The sequence below is a fragment of the Toxorhynchites rutilus genome, chromosome 2, assembly GCF_029784135.1.
Source record: "Toxorhynchites rutilus septentrionalis strain SRP chromosome 2, ASM2978413v1, whole genome shotgun sequence".
NCBI lineage: Eukaryota > Metazoa > Arthropoda > Insecta > Diptera > Culicidae > Toxorhynchites > Toxorhynchites rutilus.
The window spans coordinates 106,390,763-106,412,003 of record NC_073745.1 but is presented as its reverse complement, the minus strand read 5'-3'; the positions used below and the strand labels follow the sequence as shown (position 1 = coordinate 106,412,003).

The 21,241-nt window shown below is 40.3% G+C and overlaps 1 protein-coding gene and 1 long non-coding RNA gene across 2 annotated transcripts; one reads left to right on the top strand and one right to left on the bottom strand.

Moving 5' to 3' along the window:
- Positions 1-6,350: 6,350 nt before the first annotated feature.
- LOC129770221 (uncharacterized) lies at positions 6,351-6,909 on the top strand. The gene is made up of 3 exons (XR_008742058.1): positions 6,351-6,452; positions 6,507-6,589; positions 6,669-6,909. It is a non-coding gene; the product is annotated as an uncharacterized LOC129770221 (long non-coding RNA).
- Positions 6,910-18,067: 11,158 nt separating this feature from the next.
- Positions 18,068-19,981, bottom strand: LOC129769372 (E3 ubiquitin-protein ligase TRIM37-like). The gene is made up of 3 exons (XM_055771606.1): positions 18,935-19,981; positions 18,772-18,873; positions 18,068-18,612 (listed from the first exon to the last, which is right to left on the bottom strand). The coding sequence occupies exons 1-3, from the start codon at positions 19,744-19,746 to the stop codon at positions 18,135-18,137; spliced, it is 1,392 nt and encodes a 463-aa protein (XP_055627581.1). The 5' UTR covers positions 19,747-19,981; the 3' UTR covers positions 18,068-18,134.
- Between the last annotated feature and the right edge of the window lie 1,260 nt (positions 19,982-21,241).

Genomic DNA, 21,241 nt, shown 5'->3' with positions numbered 1-21,241 from the left:
GCGAAACTGCAACACCTGTTCTCAGCCAGATTCTTTGGAAGACATGGTGGAATGCGAGAAATGTCTGAAGTGGTATCATTACTCCTGCGCCGGTGTAGATGATTCGGTGAAGACGCGGAGCTTTACATGCAAGCCGTGTTCGGCTCCAATGACAAAAGCTTCCTCTATTTTCGGAAAATCTTCGCCATCCAGCAAACGGGCAGCAGTAGTGCAGATGGAGTTACAGCAACTGGAAGAGGAAAAGAAGCTAAAGGATCGATTACTTCAGGAACAAATACAAGAGGAGAAGAAAATGCGAGATAAGGAAAATGCAGTCAGAGAACTAGCTGTCCAGCAGGAAAAAAGGCAGAAGGAAAAGGAAAGGAATGAAAGGAAGCAAATGGAAGAGGAATATTTATCGAAGAAGTACACCATGATGCAGAGTTTGATCGAGGATAATGATGGCGAAAGCGTTAAAAGCCTCAGATCAGCAAGGAGTGGGACCAGCAAAGTGAAACAATGGTTAAACGGTCAGCAGAATCAGACATCGGAAGCAGTCTCCGGAAATAAGGTTATCCCGACTGTTGTCCCGTCGCTAGCAGACAAACCCACTAGTGGCACACCGCGTCCTGAAAATCAAATGGATAGATTACTTCCACCTGAAATGAAACAGCCACATTCTCATCACCAAGGTCAATCATCCGAATTGCAGATTCCACCAATGACGTTACCCGGACAACCGCTCCGTCAACAAGAATACACATCCCCGAGAAACGAGATGCAGTCAGCAACAGCGCAGCAGGATCCTGCGCAGTCAAAGGACATTCTTCAGATACGACGATTCCAGCCTACGATCTTACCCAATGCGTGCAACGATGCAGTCCAGCAGCAAGTGAATCAGCCGACATCATCATCGTGTAACGCAACACAATCTGCAGCAGCACATCCCCCGCCCCTGGTACCCCAGATGGGACGCGACCTTGTAAGAGAGCCTATCAATGTACAATCACCAATTAGGAATGAGGTAAGCCTACCCCGTCCATTGTTGGGGGCCTGTTCAACGTCCAGAGTTCAACCGAGTGCAGGTCAGTATACAGAAAATACACAAATAAATTCTGTGAACCCGCCGCTACAATCAATGTACCCTATAAATTGCCAACCACTATTTTGTTCAACACCCGATGCATGTAATGTAAATCAACACCCGTCCTCCGTCGGTCCAAGAGCAATGCAAAACACAGTTATTTGTGGTCATAATGAAACACCCGGTATGACTGTCCTTAATCACCGTTCACCCGTTGTTTCCACCTCGTTAGCAGCAAATTCACCGGCTAATGTTATCGTTGGGCCCAGCGCACACCAATTGGCTGCTCGCCACGTGGTACTTAAAGAGCTGCCAGTCTTCAGTGGGGATCCGTCCGATTGGCCAATTTTCGTGACCAGTTACAATAACTCTACACAAATATGCGGTTATACAGACACAGAGAATCTTATGAGATTGCAACGGAGTATAAAGGGCAGTGCTTTAGACGCGGTGAAAAGTTTCCTGTTACACCCGTCAACGGTATCGAATGTTCTCTCCACCTTGTATACGCTCTATGGGAGACCGGAGATAATTGCGAATGATCTTTTATCTAAAGTACGATCAACACCACCGCCAAAGGCGGACAAATTGGGAACGCTTTTGAATTTCGGGCTAATCGTTCAAAATTTATGTGCTCATCTCAAAGCAGTGGGGATGGATAGTTTTTTGAAAAATCCAATGCTGCTTAATGAACTAGTGGATAAATTGCCAACAAACATACGATTGGATTGGGCGCTTTACCAACGCCAAATCGTATCGCCCAATTTACTAACGTTGGGAGAGTTCATGTCTTCAATAGTCTCGACGGTCAGTAATATAGTTCCGCCCGCAGTACGAAGTTCCCAAAAGTATGAGCAGGCGAAAGGGAAGGGTTTCATAAATGCACACGCGATAGAAAACAACAGTAGCACATTTGGTTCTTCAGACAGTCAGCCGAAACCGTGTCCAGTTTGTCAACGGAGTGGACATAAAGTTAAGGACTGTTTTGAATTCAAAAAACTTGATGTCGATAGTCGTTGGAAAGCAGTTCAGTTGCATCATTTGTGTCGTCGTTGTTTGGTACCACATGGGAAGCGACCTTGTAAGAGCTTTGTTTGTGGGATCGACGGCTGCAAATATCGGCACCATAGACTCCTCCACTCCACCAAATCACGCGATAGAACCAATTTGGGTGAACAAGCAGCGACGTCCGGAACAGTCACGATCCATCATTATAAGGGGAAGTGCATTCTTTTTAAAATAATTCCCATTACCGTTTATGGGAAAAATGTTTCCGTAGACACTTTCGCGTTTCTGGACGACGGGTCGGAGTTAACATTGATGGATAAAAAACTTTCTGATCAGCTTGGAGTAGAGGGTAAGGTAGATCCCCTTTGCTTACAATGGACCGGAAACGTTACTAGGAGAGAATCCGATTCCTGTGTTATACAGTTAAAAATATCTGGTCGTGGGATTAATAAACAATTCCCATTGAAAAATGTTCATACCGTAAGAAATTTGAACTTACCGACACAGACGTTAATATGCAGAACCAATTCCAACATTTACGTGGGCTTCCAGTGGCTGACTATCATAACGTTGTACCATCCTTACTTATTGGTTTAAACAATACACATCTGATCACCAATTTTAAAGTTAGAGAAGGTAGATCAAATGAACCGGTGGCAGCGAAAACAAGACTGGGTTGGTCCATTCACGGAAGCGTGCGGGATCCTGAAAATAGTTACGAACATCGACACGTGCACTTATGCGCACGATCACAGGATGAAGACTTGCACCACCTCGTACAAAATTTCTTTAATATCGAGGGGGCAGGAGTGTCCGCTATTCGTCCTATTGAATCTGTGGATGATCAACGGGCTCGTACAATTTTGGAAGAAACCACTTCCCGAACTCCAACAGGTCGTTTCGAGACAGGTATACTCTGGCGATACGACAATTTGGAGTTCCCTGACAGCCGGTTGACTGCAGAACGCAGGCTACATTGTTTGGAGAATAGATTAAATAAAAACCCACAACTGTACGACAGAGTGAGAGCGCAAATAGCAGAGTACCTTCAAAAGGGTTATGCACACAAAATAACAGCCGAGGAAGAAACTTCATTGGATCCCCGACGTGTGTGGTTCCTCCCATTGGGAGTAGTCGTAAATTCGAAGAAGCCGGATAAGGTCCGCCTTGTGTGGGATGCAGCCGCTAAAACAGAACACATTTCTTTTAATAATGGTCTTGAAAGGACCAGATTTTCTGATATCGCTGCCCGGAGTCCTGTTCCGGTTCCGCCAACGACAGATCGCAGTTAGTGGTGATATCAGAGAAATGTTCCACCAGATTCTGATTCGCCAGTCTGATCGTCAATCGCAGAGGTTCCTCTGGAGGGACGATTCATCGCTTTCCATCGATGTTTATCAGATGGATGTGGCAACATTTGGTTCAGCATGCTCCCCATGTAGTTCACAATTTGTGAAGAATTTGAACGCCAGAGAATTAGAACATCAATATCCGAAAGCATCGAAGGCAATTATAGAAGACCATTATATGGATGACTATCTAGGCAGTTTCGATAGTGTCGATGAAGCAGTAGAGGTGTCGACAGAAGTAAAGACTGTTCACGGAAGAGCAGGATTTCAAATTAGAAATTGGTTGTCGAATTCTAAGGAAGTGGTGCAGCGGCTAGAAGAAAATATGACAGAACATTCCAAGCAATTCAACATCGACAAATCAAACGTGTGTGGAAGAGTTCTTGGGCTGAAGTGGTCTACGGAAGAAGACGTCTTTCGATTCACATTTGGAGATAACGATGTAATTAAAAGTCTTTTCGAACGTGATTCAACACCTACAAAGCGGGAAATTCTTCGCTTTGTTATGAGTTTCTTCGATCCTCTTGGACTGATATCAATGGTGATAATTCAAGGGAAAATCATTCTACAAGAAGTTTGGAAATCTGGCACAGACTGGGATGAGGCAGTGACAAACGAAATTTACGATAGATGGCGACGCTGGTTGGAAAATCTTCGAAGTCTCGAGTTGATAACGATTCCGCGTTGTTACTTCCAAAGGTACGAGCGTTGTAGCTACGACGATATAGATCTCCATGTTTTCGTGGACGCAAGTGAAGAAGCTTATTCATGTGTAGCATATTTTCGTATTGTGGAGCGAGGAAGGATTAGATGTTCGTTGGTATCATCGAAAAGCAAAGTTGCCCCTGTGAAGTGTCTTTCCGTGCCCCGACTCGAGTTGCAAACGGCCGTAATTGGAGTTCGTCTAGCGAGGATGATCGCCGAGAACCACACCTTAGAGATCAAGCGACGCACATTTTGGACTGATTCTAGTACCGTCCTAGCATGGATCCGCTCTGACCACCGCCGTTACAAACAATATGTTGCTGTTCGTGTAGGAGAAATCCTGAATGAATCTACTATGGCCGAATGGAGATGGGTATCGTCGCAGTTGAATGTGGCCGATGAAGCTACTAAATGGAATCAAAACTCCGTGTCTAGCTCTGATTCTCGCTGGTTCAAAGCCCCAGCATTTCTCTATGACAGCGAAGAAAGCTGGCCTCGTTCAAAGGGTATTTTATTTGAAACATCAGAAGAAATTCGTGTAAGTCGTGTTCATCAACACCACAGAGTAGAATCGCTCATAGTCTTCGAGCGCTTTTCTAAATTTGAGCGATTGATAAGAACGGTGGCGTATATTTATTGCTTCACCCGAATCTGTAGAGATGGCCGCAAAGACCCATCGAAGACAAACAAATTCGGAGGTATATTGCGCGCAGATCTGGAGAAATCGGAAATCTATGTGTACCGACAAATTCAAGCAGAAAGTTATTCGGTTGAAGTAGAAATACTCCAGAGAAATCAAAATATACATCCGTTGAATAAAAACAGTGTGTTGTACAAGCTCTCGCCGTTTCTAGATGAAGATGGAGTTATTCGATCCGATAGCCGTATAAGCGAGGCTCTATGTGTGCCTTTCGAAACGAGGAAGCCACTAATTCTGCCAAAGGACCATTATGTAACTAGGTTGCTAGTTGAATCATACCATCGCAAATTTGGGCATAGTCACAGTGAAACTGTTGTGAATGAAGTAAGGCAGAAGTTTCATATCCCTAAACTGCGCGCTGTCGTTCGCAAGGTGGCAAAGGAGTGTATGTGGTGTCGCGTGTTCAAATCGTTCCCGAAAACACCGCGGATGGCGCCTCTACCAGCAGCTCGTTTAACTCCCTACGTCAGACCTTTTACATTCGTGGGCGTGGATTATTGTGGACCGTTCCTGATTCGAGTTGGAAGATCCAATGTCAAACGTTGGATAGCGTTGTTCACTTGTATGACCGTGAGGGCAATCCACCTAGAAATCACAAGCTCCCTCTCTACAGAATCCTGTAAATTCGCCACTCGCCGATTTATAGCCAGAAGAGGCTCCCCACAGGACATATATAGCGACCAGGGAACAAATTTTCGTGGTACAAACAACGAATTGGTGAAAGAAATACAAGGAATCAACAAGCAACTTGCAAGTACATTCACCAACACCATTACTCAATGGCATTTCAACCCTCCTGCTGCTCCCCACATGGGCGGTGCGTGGGAACGCATGGTGAGAACGGTGAAAACAGCATTAACATCTCTTTCGTCTTCAAAAAAACCCGATGATGAAACGTTTTCCACGATAGTAGCTGAGGTTGAGTCGATGGTGAACTCGAGGCCGCTGACATATATTCCAGTTGATTCGGACAACGAGGAATCCCTAACACCGAACCATTTTCTACTGCTCAGTTCATCAGGCGTCGTACAACCAACAAAGTCTCCTATAGATGAGCGTCTGGGCTTGAAGAACAACTGGAATCATGCTCAAATGCTTCTTGACCAATTCTGGAAACGCTGGATAAAGGAGTACCTCCCAACGATTGCAAATCGCAGCAAATGGCTAGGTGAAGTGAAGGACGTTGCGGTGGGGAACTTAGTTCTGATAGTGGATGAAGCAACGAGGAACAGCTGGATGCGAGGGCGGGTGATTAGGGTGTATCCTGGAAAGGATGAACGCATTTGCAGAGCAGATGTGCAAACTAGTAGCGGTGTTCTTCAAAGACCAGTCTCCAAGCTGGCAGTTTTCGAAATTGAAGATAGTGGTATGGCTGGGTCAAATCACCAGCAATACGGGGCGGGGGATGTTGCCAGAGAAAACCGTAGGGCAGATCAAACAGCCATATCACCAACAGTGGGCTGTTCAACAGACATATGTAACGATGTGTCAAGGGTATGTCCGGAATAAACAAACCAAACGCCATAAGCAAACAAGATAGTCGAGTGAGCAGCATTTATTTCCAAATTATATTATACTTTATTTACGGAGAAGTTTATGAAATTTACTAAAAAAGGAACGAAAAAATGTAAATATTATTATATTTATAATGAATTAAATAATAAATGAAATCGCATTTCAGCTTAAAGCGATACAAACGTGAAGCAACGCGTTTTGCTTTTAAGGTCGTTCGAAAGATTTGTAAACACTCCGTGTTTCCAACAGGTAGGTATTGACGTAGGAGAAGAAAATAAAACAATATATTTGAAATATATATTTAACAAGAGCTGTCCCCTTTGTATAGTCCTATGTCACTCCGGTTATGTCCCCGACATTACCCACCCTTTTTTTGTGGGGTTATGCGGAAGACCGTGTCTATGCCAACTCTCCGCAAACTCTTGAACATTTGAAAGACAACATTCGTGAAGTTATGACCGAGATACCGTCCCATATGTGCCGAAAAGTCATCGAAATTTACCTGTTCCGGATCAAGGTGTGCGAGGAAGCCCTAGGTGGACATTTGAATGATGTTGTATTTCACACATAATGGCATAAACCAAACTTTAATTTGAAATACAAGTTTCATCGAAATTCGAATGCTAAGTGTGTTTTATTTCATTTTACTTTCGGAATTTAAAGTTGGAAAACCCTGTACATTCTTCTCTTCGATAAAAGACCCGAAAAACACGCAACAACAGCATGAAATGTAAAACATATGTTTGTTTCGAGCATGCAGTTATGCTATGTTCTGATTCTTACTCCAATGAAACCACAATCGATTAATACGTTTTTGAGTTATTTTAGAGCTCATTTTACTTCCATCAATTATATTCAGTTGCTTACTTGTAATTAATATCAGTGAAAAATTCGAATTTCGTTATTTGTGTTGGAGTATCAAAAATTACTCTGTTTTGAGGAGGCCGAATTAGATGACTACTAAAACATAATAAAAACGAAAAAACATATTTTTTGGAGTTTCTTCATTCAATCATACCCTCTTCTTCAAATAAATGCCAATAAAGCCTGGAAAATACTGGCTTTGTTGTCTCTGAGCTCTTCTAAAGTTGCTAATTTGTTGGCATAGATTAGTGACTTGACATAACCCAATAAAAAAAAAATCCAATGGCGTCAAATCGCATGAACGATGCGACCAATTGACAGGTCCATTTCTCGAATTAACACATTCACCAAACTTACTTTTCAATGAATCTATGGTAACGTGCGCTGTGTGGCAAGTGGCACCGTCTTGTTGAAACCACATATCATTGAAGTTAAGATCTTCTAATTCTGTCCTAAAATAGTCTTTCAACATGTCGCGATAGCGCTCTTCATTGACGGTAACATGACGATTGTTCTCATCGACGAAAAAATACGGTCCAATCACTCCTCCGGCATTAAAACCCCACCAAACCAAACACAAACGGGTTTGCATTTGACCAAAAATGCATATTTTGGTTGTTGACCATTGTTGCCCATTTTGCCAGAAATGAGCGTCATCGCTGAAGATAATTTTGTGATCAAGACTCGTCAGAGCTCAATCGGATAAATTTCGCCGCTTCATATGGTCAAGTGGCTTTAGTTTTTGAGTCAATTTGTTTTTATAAGGATGTAGCCCCAGATCTTTTCGCAAAATACACCATAATGAGGTTTGGAAGATGCTCAGTTCTTGAGAACGCCGTGCAGTTGACTGATTTGGGTAATTTCGGATGTATTCACTACGTGCGGCTGCGAGATTTTTGATGTATCCAGCCAACTTAAATTTGGTCACTATACTATGCGCAGTAGGGTGCCAATGAATGTATGGGAAAAAAAGACCCTAAAATTTCAAAAAGTTACCCCATGCAAAATGTTCACCACCTCAAAAAAACACCCTATGCAATATTTCAGTTCAATCGGACCTAAGGGAGAGTGGCGCAAAGCGGTCAAAGTTTGAGTCTTTTGAAAATCGAAAAATTACCCAAGGGGAAAGTAAAGAAAATTGGGATTTCCAAAAAAAAAAAATTGATGCCAAATGTCTCAAAATTCCATGAAACGTCGAGATCCACTGTCATCTCGAAATTGTTTTTTTTTTGTCAAAAATCGACACTCTTTTTCGGAATACGAGGTAAAATGTATAGTTTTGGGTAGTAATAAAAATAGTTATCTCGATTTTTATTCGGAAAATGCACGATAATATACCCAATGCAAAATATTAGCTCATTCGGACTTCATTTACTAGTGTTGCAGACGTTAGAATTTGAGTTTTTTTGAAAACCGAAAATCGGGGTTTTTCAATTTTTTTATGACAAATGTCTTAAAATTACATGGCACCCAGTATAGCAGAGACGCACAGTCTGAGACAAACGAGTTATGAGTACAGGAGGGTTAAAACTTTGTTCTATTGCATTCATTTTCAAATAACTTTTTGATAAAGTCAACGTTGGTAGACCGCGGTCTAACACTTGAATAATCACCCGTAATGCCCAAAAGTTTGGCCTGATACAACATACAGCTGTGGAAGGTACAATACCAAAACGATACGATGATGAGATCGATTTTTTACTTCCCGATTTCCGATTTTTTGGATCGATTCTTTGTACTCAGAAAAATCACGAAAATCAATCTTTTCTTTTAGATCTTTCTGATCTTTTTGATCGCAGAAAAATAAATTCAGTGAACATTGATTTTAATCTCACCAAAAACCACCTGACAATTTTCATAAATATTGGATCCCTTTGAAGTTTGTAAAATTAGTGGTCGTAAATTTAGGAAAAGCGGTATTGTAAGTTTGGTCATTACAAAACAAGTGGTCACAAGTTATATTTACACTATCACATTCACTAGGCTGACAATGAAAATTGTGACGAAGTCTTCCAATTCCTCTGCACACGAAATTGTACGGATTGCCATCATCTAAGATGATCTAAAGGGTCATCCATTAGTAGGGTTACCATCTGTCCTGATTTAGCAGGACATGTCCTGATTTTGAGATCTATTTGGGGTGTCTTGATTTATTTTTCACAATCTAGCCTTTGTCCAGATTTTTATGAGAAATTCAATTTTGTTGAATTATGTTTTCGAGTTAAACCTTCTTTATTGACGACCAAAGTTTTGTGAGCATATAAGGAGTAGCGGTTGGATCTTCCAACTATTTTCATTTAGAGATTTAGTTTCACTGGCCACGGTGATGTTTTTGTGTTTTGTCTCGATATTCCAAGTTAATTTTTTTTCAAATGTCTAAACGAAAGTGTCATTTTACCGACTAGCCAGAAGTTCCCGTTTTTCTCAAAAGAACTTAAGGATTATGAAGCCAACGATGCATATGTAATGCATAAGTGTCAGTGGCTCATAGCGGTTTTTAGGTTTAGCCATTTTGTTGAAACAGAAGTTGAAAATCAAAAATGAAACATTACAGGTAGATCTGATTAGGAAAAGCACATCCAAACATCGAAACATTGCCAGAATATTCGATTGGCATCCACTCCCGAATCCATGCTGAACTATGTGGTGCAGAAATCCAGCCCCTCAGAAAATTTGGATTGAAGAAAGAGTTCTAGCGTTTCATACCCGTGGTTTTGGTATTATTGCACTTGATGTTTGAATTGATGATGATGATGATGATGACGCCACCTTCCCCTACATAGGTTTGAACAAGGCGAGTTATCTAAAAGATATATTTTTTTCTCAGCTTCAAAATCAGTTTAACAAAAAAAGGAATTGGTTTTACCTTCAAATATAAAAATGTTATTTTATTACATTATCGAAAGAGAAGCCAATACTCAGTCTTATCCTCCACTGAGTCGATCCGGTCCCGACAAGGCCCTTATAGCCAATTGGTCCACCTGAGCACAAGTCCAATCGCCAGCCTAGTTTTGGATGAGTATCCCCATCCAGAGAAGTCGAGAAATTTTCCTTTACGAAAAAATCCTAGACCGGTTCTCACAAAAGCTTTTATTTTATATCCTGTGACAGGTGTCCTGATTTTCAACTCCGACCAGATAGTATCCCTATCCATTAGCGACTTGACAGTTTTGGTGTGTACGAACCCTTAAAATATTTTGATAATTTGTCAATGTCAAAACGTTAGTCAAAATTAACATTTTCATCATGGTGAAGTACACGAACGAGCAACGCTTTATAATTATGTTATAATCATTAAAAACTAGCTGACCCGACGAACTTCATCCCGCCCAAAATAGATTTTTTGATTTGAATACTTTCAAACATCCACGTTTTCTTACCAAGTGAACGTTAGTGAGTCCAATCACTGAACTCTTCATTGATTGATTACCCTATGACCCTTTACAATTTCCTTTTACTATAAATTGTCTAGTACTTCTACAAAAATTCGTCCTTATAATATAAAATTATTTTCAGACACAATTCTCGTTCAAGATTCTTCAAGCATTTGGAAATAACATGTTGCATGGAATACAAGTTTGATACAGAGAATATTACAAAATAAAGATAGCTCAAATCGGACCATTCCTTCCTCGGGTTTAGGACACACCAACACATTTGGCCTTCCATTTTTGTTTATATAGATAGAAGATAAATGTGTGGGACACGACATAACTGCTGTATGTCACCCTGCATTATATACTGCATATGGCTATGTGCAGTGAGAGATTGCACACAGCTCCGCAGTGAGAGTCTAACAGCCAACCTGGTGAGACACGTGATAGGATTCCAGATGGTGAATGGAGTAATGGGGGATTTCCTAATAGAGTTGGATGTTACACAATAAAGGAATGCGTTATTCCAATTTCGTTAGCGCCAACATCAAATGGACTAACAACGCTTAGATAATTGTAGAACATATGAGAATTCAATTTATGGAAATTTGTGTTTCATTTGTATGGCAGCCCCATACAAATGAAACACAAATTTCTGAGAGGGAGAGGAGAGGAGTACCAACCATAGAATCATTTATTGCACCCTAAAACCTCCACATGCAAAATTTGGTTCCATTTGCTTGATTAATTCTCGAGTAATGCAGAAATTTGAGTTTGATTTGAGTAATGCAGAAATTTGTGTTTCATTTGTATGGCAGCCCCCCCTTAGAGAGGGGGTGGAGAGTCTAACCATCATAGAAACCTTTATTGAACCCTAAAACCTCAATATGTCTAATTTGGTTCCATTTGCTTGATTAATTCTCGTAATGCAGAAATTTGTGTTTCATTTGTATGGCAGTAACGACCGTCATGTTACCGTGAATGAAGAGCGCTATCGCGACATTTTGGAACACTTTTTTGACCAGGATTGGTAGATCTTAATATTAATATGATATGTGATTTCAACAAGATAATGAAGGTCCCGCCTCATTCCCCTACATTTAGGTTTGAGTTGGTCGATTATCTAATTGATAATAAATTAATACATAACCAGTTTTACAAAACAAAAAAAAAACGAACTGATTCAACCTACAGATATGAAATCACCTCTTTGTGATACCGATATTTCACTAAGTTTCGTCTATTCAGAAGTTTCTTTGGACATGCTTGTAAAAAGTTTAGCCAAGTCACAAGAAGAAACGCTTGCTGTCCCGTCAAGCTATCCCATAGCATCTTCTGAGTTCACTGTAACCTGACTGTCAAATTTGTCAGACTAACTGTTCTAATCTCCAGTTTAATCGAAAATTTGACCCGTTGATTGAATTTCAGGTTGTAGCCTATCCATTCATTCTGACGGTTGTCTGCTTGATCCTCCAGAAATCGCTCGTGGGCCTTCTTTACTCGACAACATTTGCTCTCTCGATCTTCGACCAAACCTCAATCATAGCTGTGTTCCTTTTTATCAAGACTTACATATCCAATGCAACAATAAAAACAAACTCTACTATGTTCTAATCGCTATCACAATTCAGATTTCTCATGGCTGCACTAACGCGCGCGTGCTCAAACTTACGTAGACTACTTTCTATTTTCTTTTTTTCTTTTAATTTCTATAAACATATACAAAATAATCCTTCATTATCATTGAGACGAAGATGGCAGTTACTTCTTTCATATACGTATACACATACACAATTCGTTAAAAACAACTTCGTCACTTACAATCTTAATATTTAAATTATATTTTTGACATGTGAAATACACTGCCGTTTAAAATATGCTAATGTGGTTGCTCTTTTAATGTGTCTAGGCATCGAATTGAAATAAGTAACACCTTTGAAAAATAGGGAGTTCTGTGATACTCTACTTAAGAAGTTTGGTGTTCGTACTTCGTTAGCGTTTCTGGTATTATATCGATGAATATCACTTCCTCTTTCAATTCGATCACACAAATATCGAGGCAGCAATCCATTTATTATTTTGAAAACGAACACCATGGTCAAACATACAATTCTTTGCTTCACAGATAGCCATTGAAGCATGTTTAGCATGAGAGCTGAGGAAGTGTATCTATTACAACGCAAGATCAAACGCATTACTTTATTTTGTAAACATTGTAACCTCAACATTTGTGTTTCGTTAGCAAGGAAAAGAATGGATGAACAGAAGTCTATGTGTGGTGATATTATGGATTTATATAATTGAATCTTACTCGAAATAGTCAACTCATTCCTCAAACGGCATATGATACCATATTTTTTTGCAATTTTTTTGATGACATTATCTATGTGAGACTTAAAAAGCAGTTTGTCATCTATAGTAACACTAAGGTACTTTATATCTCTAACGCGATCAAGTGTCTTACCATTTATCTTTACAAAACACTCGGTGTTATAATATCTCGAAGAAAATACCATGTACTTGGTTTTTCCAACATTTAATTTTAACTGCTTATAGATCAACCAAATACTAAGAGCAATCTCTATTTAAGTGCAATGCTGCGGATTCTATTTCTTTAGTTGCAATGAACAGAACTGTATCGTCAGCAAATAGATTTATATCACAAAAGCGTAAGACTCGTTTCATGTCATTTATGTACATTATGAATAAAATAGGCCCCAACACGCTTCCTTGTGGAACACCAAACGTACTAGCCATTGGTTCAGAAACAGACTCAGCAAAAACAGTCCTCTGTATTCGATTACTCAAATAACTTTCGAACCATTTGAATGCCGAACCCTCCAAACCAAAGCGCCGTAGAGTCTGTAACAACAAGGGCCTGGATATAGTTTCAAAGGCGCGCTTCAGATCCAAAAACACTGCTATGACCGCTTCTTTGTTCTCGATATATTCCTTCCATTTCGCTAACACCAAATTCAAAGCAGTTTCACAGGAATGTGATTCCCGGTATCCCGATTGTTCTGGTGCCAGCATAGAGTTATTATTCAAGTAATTCATCAGCTGGCCTTTAACAACTAATTCTAGCAGTTTCTCTATTGTGTGCAACATATTGATAGGACGAAACTCTTCGGATTTAATCGTCCCAGCAATTTTCTGTTTTGGAACCACTAACGATTCCTTCCAAACTTTGGGCACGTGCCCTGTTCTTAATGAATCATTTATCAGGTCCAGCAGGAAAGGTCCAATGACATGAAAGCAATCTTGAACAACTTTTGCATTGACGTCATCAATACAAGACGGTGCCATTTGCCACAAAGCGCACGTTACAATGGATTTAATGAAAATTAATTGAAAGTTTGTTAAACATGGCTGCCTTGTTCATGCGATTTGACGCCATTGGATCTTTATGTGGCTATGCCAAGTCACTGATCTATACCAACAAGCCGACAACTTTAGAAGAGTTCAGAGACAACATCCAACGCGAAATTCGCAACATTCCGGTCGAATTGTGTGGCCGGGTAGTAGAAAATTGGGTCCAACGGATCGACCGCTGTAAACGGGCCTGTGGTGGTCGTATGCCCGAAAGCGAATTTCATTCTTACAATGTAAAGACTCGTCCACATTACGCCAATCGGCCTTGGCCGCCCGGTAAAGCCAACTAAATGTGGACGGACCGCCCGGGCTTGCCGACGTGCCGAAAACCGACTCGAATCAAACCGAACCCAACCCGAAACAAGTGGGTCCGGTTCGAGGAAGTCGAACCAAAACAAAACGAAGTAAATTAGCGTTGACGACATTATGCTTCGTGTGTTCGTGACGGCTTCGTGCATCCGACGGGGCTTCGGCTTCGTGCGCCCGATGGGGCGTCCACATTACATAACGAACCGAATATGTCGCCTGGTACTGACCGATCGGCATCATTCGGCATAATGTGAAAAATTGACAAGCCCTTAAAGACCCGTTACCTTGTTTTAGTGGAAATTTTTGTGTCTTATTTCAATTTCACGTCTTATCACTCTTATTTGGAAACCTTTTATGTTTCACGATGACCACTTGCGGATGATCGCCTATGTGGACTAGAGGTGTCTTTTACCCTTGACCCTCCAGTGTAAATTAGTAACAAGGCTATGGCTATACTCCATTCCGTCGAGAAGTAAACATAATCTTGATAATACAATCAACACTGTTCGGCAACACTGTCGCTTCAAAAAAATTCGCAATGGTTCACAAAAAAAACAGAATAAAATCACAACTAAATCATTCTACACTAAAGATAACTTGAGCTTCTTCACCAAACTGAAACATTTTCACATATATGTTGATATTTTATCGATCGATATTCTATTCTGTCCAGTTATCCCATTCTATACTATCAATGTTCTTCAAACTATCCAACTAGTTCCAAACATAGCTATTAGTCAACCCCAACTGAATATAGACAACATCGGGTCATAGCAAAATAACGAATTGTTTATCAATTCTTATCCACTTACAGTCTTATCGCTGATTGTGAATATCGTAGATTTTAGCAGTGTTATTTATCTTATCGCAAAATTGTTCGAGTGTTTCTGTTCTGTTTACACATGCCTACCGGAAAGGTTTTTTTTGTCCATTCGAGATTTCGAAAGAGGCGTGAATCAAATCAAATGCCGGTGTGTAGTGTAATGTTCATTATCGAACCGGCTCTCTCTAACGGGAAAATATCTGGTATCTCCAGTAATCATATTACATATCGCTTCATCAGAGAATAAAGTGATAGCTTAAAAATACAATAGAAATAAGAGAAACACAATAAATATTTTGGAACATATCAAATTATCTCGGGTACCCTGTACACTTTTTTTCATTCGGATGTCTTACAAAACACACAACACTCACAGACCGACTCCGACACATGATTCAGGTCAATCAATATTCGTAGACATAGCATTACCTACAAAAAGCTTATCGTAATGCATAGGATGAGCTCATCAAATGAGAGTGTGGATGCTTGTTCTATCGGAACCACTCAAACTGTGATTCATTATGTTGCTAAGGTTTGATTCAGTTAGAATTCGGAATCACTGTTCATTTCATGGCAGCGATCGTATTAGGCGTATCAAAAATCTTTTAACAGCAAATTGTTTGAATAACCTGTATCTTTCGATGGTGCAAAATTCACGTTGAGCTGTTTCGTTGTTCAGGATGGAAGCCGACAGCATTAAAAATCTGACGATGTTAGGTACTACAATCGCGAGAACACCGAAAGTGACTAAATTGACCGTGTATGATATGTTGAAACGTTTCCGTGAACGTACAACTATTATTCGGATGGATCAGAGGTCGCGTCGTAGTGGAACTTTCGATCGCAAGCTGAGATTGAAGGTATTGAACACTTTCAAGGTAAACCCAGGACTTTCGAGCTACGACATTGAGCTTGAGCTTGGGTAGACTGTACAATTCGTAGTTGTTCTCCATCATTGACCTGAACCAGCGAAATTACACAAAAAACACACTGAATGACGCTTGGAAGTAGCAAATCATCCCCATTGTGCATGTTTCGGTGATTCGAGCTTTAAATAGTCAATAACGACGCCGGTCGTGTCCTTACAGTTACCAGGGGAAGGGGAGGAATGTTAGTATGATATTCGCCGCCCGAAAGCCGAAATGGTCGCCTCTATAGCGTGGTTCCCTAGCGTTTATCATGAAGGGGATAGTGATTAGTGGGGAGAGGTAAAAATCAGGATTCACTGAGGTAAGTGATGTGATTATATAAACGCGAATTAACGACCACTCTACGAAACGAAAATCTGAAAATCTCATATGTCACAACATGCGGCAGAGATCATCTTTAGGTATCCTGAGAAAGAAAACATGTAAAATTAATCGAACCGGCTATATATTCTAACGATTCTCATCGCATCGTACTCATCGCACTTTTTTTTATCTCAACTCAAATGCGACGGTGGAGAGCTTACTGTGGAAAACCTGAGAAGGTAACCAATAGAACTGCTTTAAAAAACAGACGGACCGGTGATATATATCGTTATTCTACACATGTAGTTTGCATTCAACCCCATTTGTATAGCGACGGAGAGTTATCTTTAGGAAAACTGAGAAGGTCACCGAGACCAATCAGAAATCAATCGGACCTGCGAATAATTACATAAGCCATCGAGCATATTCTTTATCGAACTCCGATTGCGACGACGGGAAGGATTTAAAGAGTTAAAGAATTAAAGAATTGAAAGATTAAAAAAAAGATTTAAAGAATTGAAGAATTTATTAATTTATAAATATATGAATTTTTGAATCTATGGATTTAAAAATTTATGAATTTATGAATCTGTGGATCTAAGAATTCATGAATATATGAATCTATGAATTCGTGAATCAATGAATCCATGAATCTACGAACTCATGAACTCACGAACCCACGAACCCACGAATCCATGAATTCATGAAGATCGACCTCACTGTTTTTTTACATTTTTCACACTCCATCACTGCAACTAATAATGAGAGCATGGAAGACAAGAACACGAGAACAATTGCAATCGTGCAGTTTGCTATGGAGTAAGAAGCGGACTTAACACTAGAAAGACTGAAATCGTTTGAAATTAATTTTCAATATTTTTTATATTATTAACAGTTATATGCAAGCAAACCATTTGTCATGACAATTATCATGCGTAAATGCGAAAACAGAATAGAAACATACGGTATGAGGCATGATGTCGACGCCAACCTCTCTGTTTCTATTCTGTTTTCGCATTTTCGCATGACAATTGTCATGACAAATGGTTTGCTTGTTTATATGACATTAGTAAATGTTAACAATGAAAAAAAAATCACCTGGGAAAAAAACACTTCTAACACTTTCATCGTTATTTCCGTACCTGCAAGCAACCCAACAGGGCGCTGAAGAAATATAAGGTGACCGTAAAACAAGCTCGTGAGTTGTACAATAAGATTTTGACAAAGTACGAAGGATACATGCTGAAGGGTGACGAAAATTACGTGGAGATGGTCAGGTGGAAAATTACGTGAAGGTGGTTTTGGCCACCAGCTCCCGGACATGAAATTCTATGAGGCCACTGCCAGAGGAGGTGTCCTCAGTAAATTTTAGTTCGTTTTCGTCGATAAATTTGGCAGGAAGTTCTTGATTTGGCAGGAAGTTCTTGATTTGGCAGGGGACTTGCAACTGTGAACAGAAAAAGGTTCACGACACAAACAAGACAATGTACTCGAAAATGTATAGGGAAGAGTGCCTCCAGAAACGTCTCCTTTCGTTTATTGAGGCTCACAAAGGTCCGGCGAAGTTTTGGCCAGATTTAGCAAGCTGTCACTCTATAGTCGGAAGATGCTTCGGTGGTACTGGGATAAACGATAACGTTGAAAAAGCCTCCAATTCCGCCCAATCGAAAAATAGTGACCAATTTGTGACAACTGGTTTTGTGATTCCGGATTCAAAATGAATCAAGCTGTAACATAAAAAACATAAAAAAACTTGGAATTTAAAGAAATTGGTATATTTCATATTTAGTCAAATCAGTAACATCCGACACATATCGTTATCATGCAACATTTTTCGATCCCGGCTTTTTCTGCTTAACCCCCGTCAGCTTTTCAATGTACCAATCTTTGTGAACACATTTCTCGTAATAAGTTGCCCACAACCGGAAGTTCATTCGTAAACGCAGTTTATCGGTTTTTTCCTCGAGAAATCCCTCCATCGCATGAAAGTCGGAAAATTCCAGCACTGTGTTGTCCTCGCCCAGTTTCAAATCCATACGTCGCGCCAAGGGTTCGACAGATGCACTCTTCACTGGGTAGCAGATCACCTTGACACCGTACACATTGTACCCATCAACTATGATGAGGGACAACTTGACGACAGCGTTACCGTTCTCGTCCCGATCCTGGTGACCCTTGAGCTGCAACATGTATCCTTCGACTGACTGTTGCTCTGAGAGAATTTGTCCATTCAACCGAATTGTGTTGCTGAATCCATGGATGATGAAACACAGCTCCGCGAATTGTGGTGTTATCGGACTGCAACGAGATCATTAATTATCTTTTATTTATTCAAATTCGAAAGTTTATGAGACACGGTTCACGGGTATCGATTTCAGACAATGTCGTCATTAAATTCAGATGGGTAGCTAGCGTAAACTACGATCAAATCAACAGTGTGAGATTGTGTTTACTTACTTAACAAATTCGGTTTTCGGTAATCGAAGTGCTGGGACGGGCTCATAGTACATCTTTTTTATAGTGCCAACCATTTGGAATGTTTCCATCATGACAGAAGGACTAGAAGCGGATAAATATCATATATGATACAGTAAGAATGAATGAACATTTTAATCAAAACCTCGTCTCCTCAGCGGCGAGTTCGAATGCTTTTCGCATAACTGCCTTCACCTCCTTCATCTGTTGCTGTGTTACAGCTTTCACAGGTTCAACCTGTTGCCTAAATCGTTCGCTCATCTCATCCCTAACTTTATCGATAATTTGTTCCATCGCCCAATTCAGATCTTCAATTATGCTCTCGTTTGCATCCACCATGTCCGACTCATTGGCCGCAATCTGATGTCCTGCTTTAGTCAAGGCATCAAGCCGATTCGCCAGAAACGAGTGCTCGTTTTCAATCATCTTTTTGTACTTCTGTCTTGCCTCGTCTAGTTCCACAATATCATTAATATGTATCTTATGTGCAGCACTGAAAAGACACTTAATACAGATGCACTTTTTACACGCACTGCAAAACAGTAACAGCTCTTTCCCATGTTCTTCGCAGGCCTTCAGGGGAATGCTGACCAGGCGGATCAACTCTTCTAGCTTGTTTCGCAAGTTGTCGATCATTTCATTCACATCCTGGTAGACACGACAGTAAACAAAGCTACCCACATCCACTTCAACCTGACAACAGGGACATCGCTTCATAGAGGACCCAATCGAATGAATGTTTAGCCACTGATCGATACAATCACCACAAAATAACTTCGAACACTCTGGACAATGGATAGGATGATCAACATCGATTGGATTGTGGCAAATGGCGCACGCAAAAAGCTCCTCCAGATTGATCTGCTTATCGAACCAAATCATAACGTGAGATTTGCGCTCCTCCATGCTCGAAAGGTGCTGCTCCGCCTGTTCGGAAATCATTGTCGTGGAAAACATTTAGGACAAATACTGTTTCAACTTTTCACACTGATAAATAAATTATGTTAAAATAGGCAAATCTCAATCTAAAAGTGTGTGCATCGAAACACGGGACGAATTCAGAACTCAGCACAAATTCAGTTATATTAGAGTCGTCAAGTCGGTCGACATATAAGTCTGAAACAATAATAGTGGCAAACAATGGTGATTACATTGAACTGTTGCTCAATTCACACCATTCGAAAACGACTCGCATCTCCGAAATCTGTGGTATAAACTGTTGTTCTTTTGTTGTATAAATGAGTTTGGAAAAATGGGAAAAAAGCTTAGTTCAAACTAGGTTATTCTATTTTCAAAAGCCCAAATTAAATCATAACATTCATCTTCTTCTTCTTCTTCAATGGCACTAACGTTCCTAGAGGAACTTCCCCGTCTCAACGTAGTGTTACTTGCGTCATTTTTATTAGTACTTAGTTGAGATTTCTATGCCAAATAACACGCCATGAATGCATTCTAAGTGGCAAGCTCTAGAATACGCGTGACAGTGCCAGTCGCATGTGTTGGTACGAAGGGGACGTGTGCCACTTTTTTAACACTTTCGGTCTGACACACCGACGCGAGTATAGGAGTAACTTTTTTGGACAAGTGCCATTTTTCATATTCTAGAATATTGTTGAATGAAATGTATAAATTAATGTTAGCGGCGTGGAATATTTATTGAATATAATGCATAAGATCATTAACGGACTATTCTTATTTGATTTCAGTCCCTTTTGTAACTGGATTGAACGGATCCATATATTAACTATTCGTCGATATATTCGTCGTTAGATTCATACGTTTAAAAGCAAAATATGAATGTTTGACTTTCGTATAGTTATTCGCTAAATATAATGGTCATACATATACACACTTGTGAAAGAATTTCAATTGTGGAAGAATTGTAAACAGTAAACTATTAGGCTGTCAAAAAAGTCCTGCGGTATTTTTTTTGAATTTTCATTTGTTCATAAAATTAGTTACAATCTTCTGTTTTAAGTCAAATATGCGCCGTTTTGTTCGATGACTTGTTCCCAACGAGATGCCAACTTCATAATACCCCTGTTATAGAAGCTCGCTTCCTTATTGGCAAAAAAAACTCGGATAGCCAATTTTCACAGGCCTCTTTTGTGGCTAACTTCTGACTACCTAGCTCGTTTGCCATGGACAAAAACAGGTGGTAGTCACTTGGTGCAAGGTCCGGACTATACGGCGGATGCAAAAGAACCTCCCATCCGAGCTCCCGGAGCTTCTGGAGCGTCACCAAAGAAGTGTGTGGCCTGGCGTTGTCCTGATGAAAGACAATGCGGCCTCTGTTTATCAAAGATGGCCTCTTCATCATGAGTGCTACCTTCAAGCGGTCCAGTTGTTGGCAGTACAGGTCCGAATTGAGCGTTTGGCCATAGGGAAGCAGCTCATAATAGATTATTCCTTGACAATCCCACCAAACACACAGCAGAACCTTCCTGGCCGT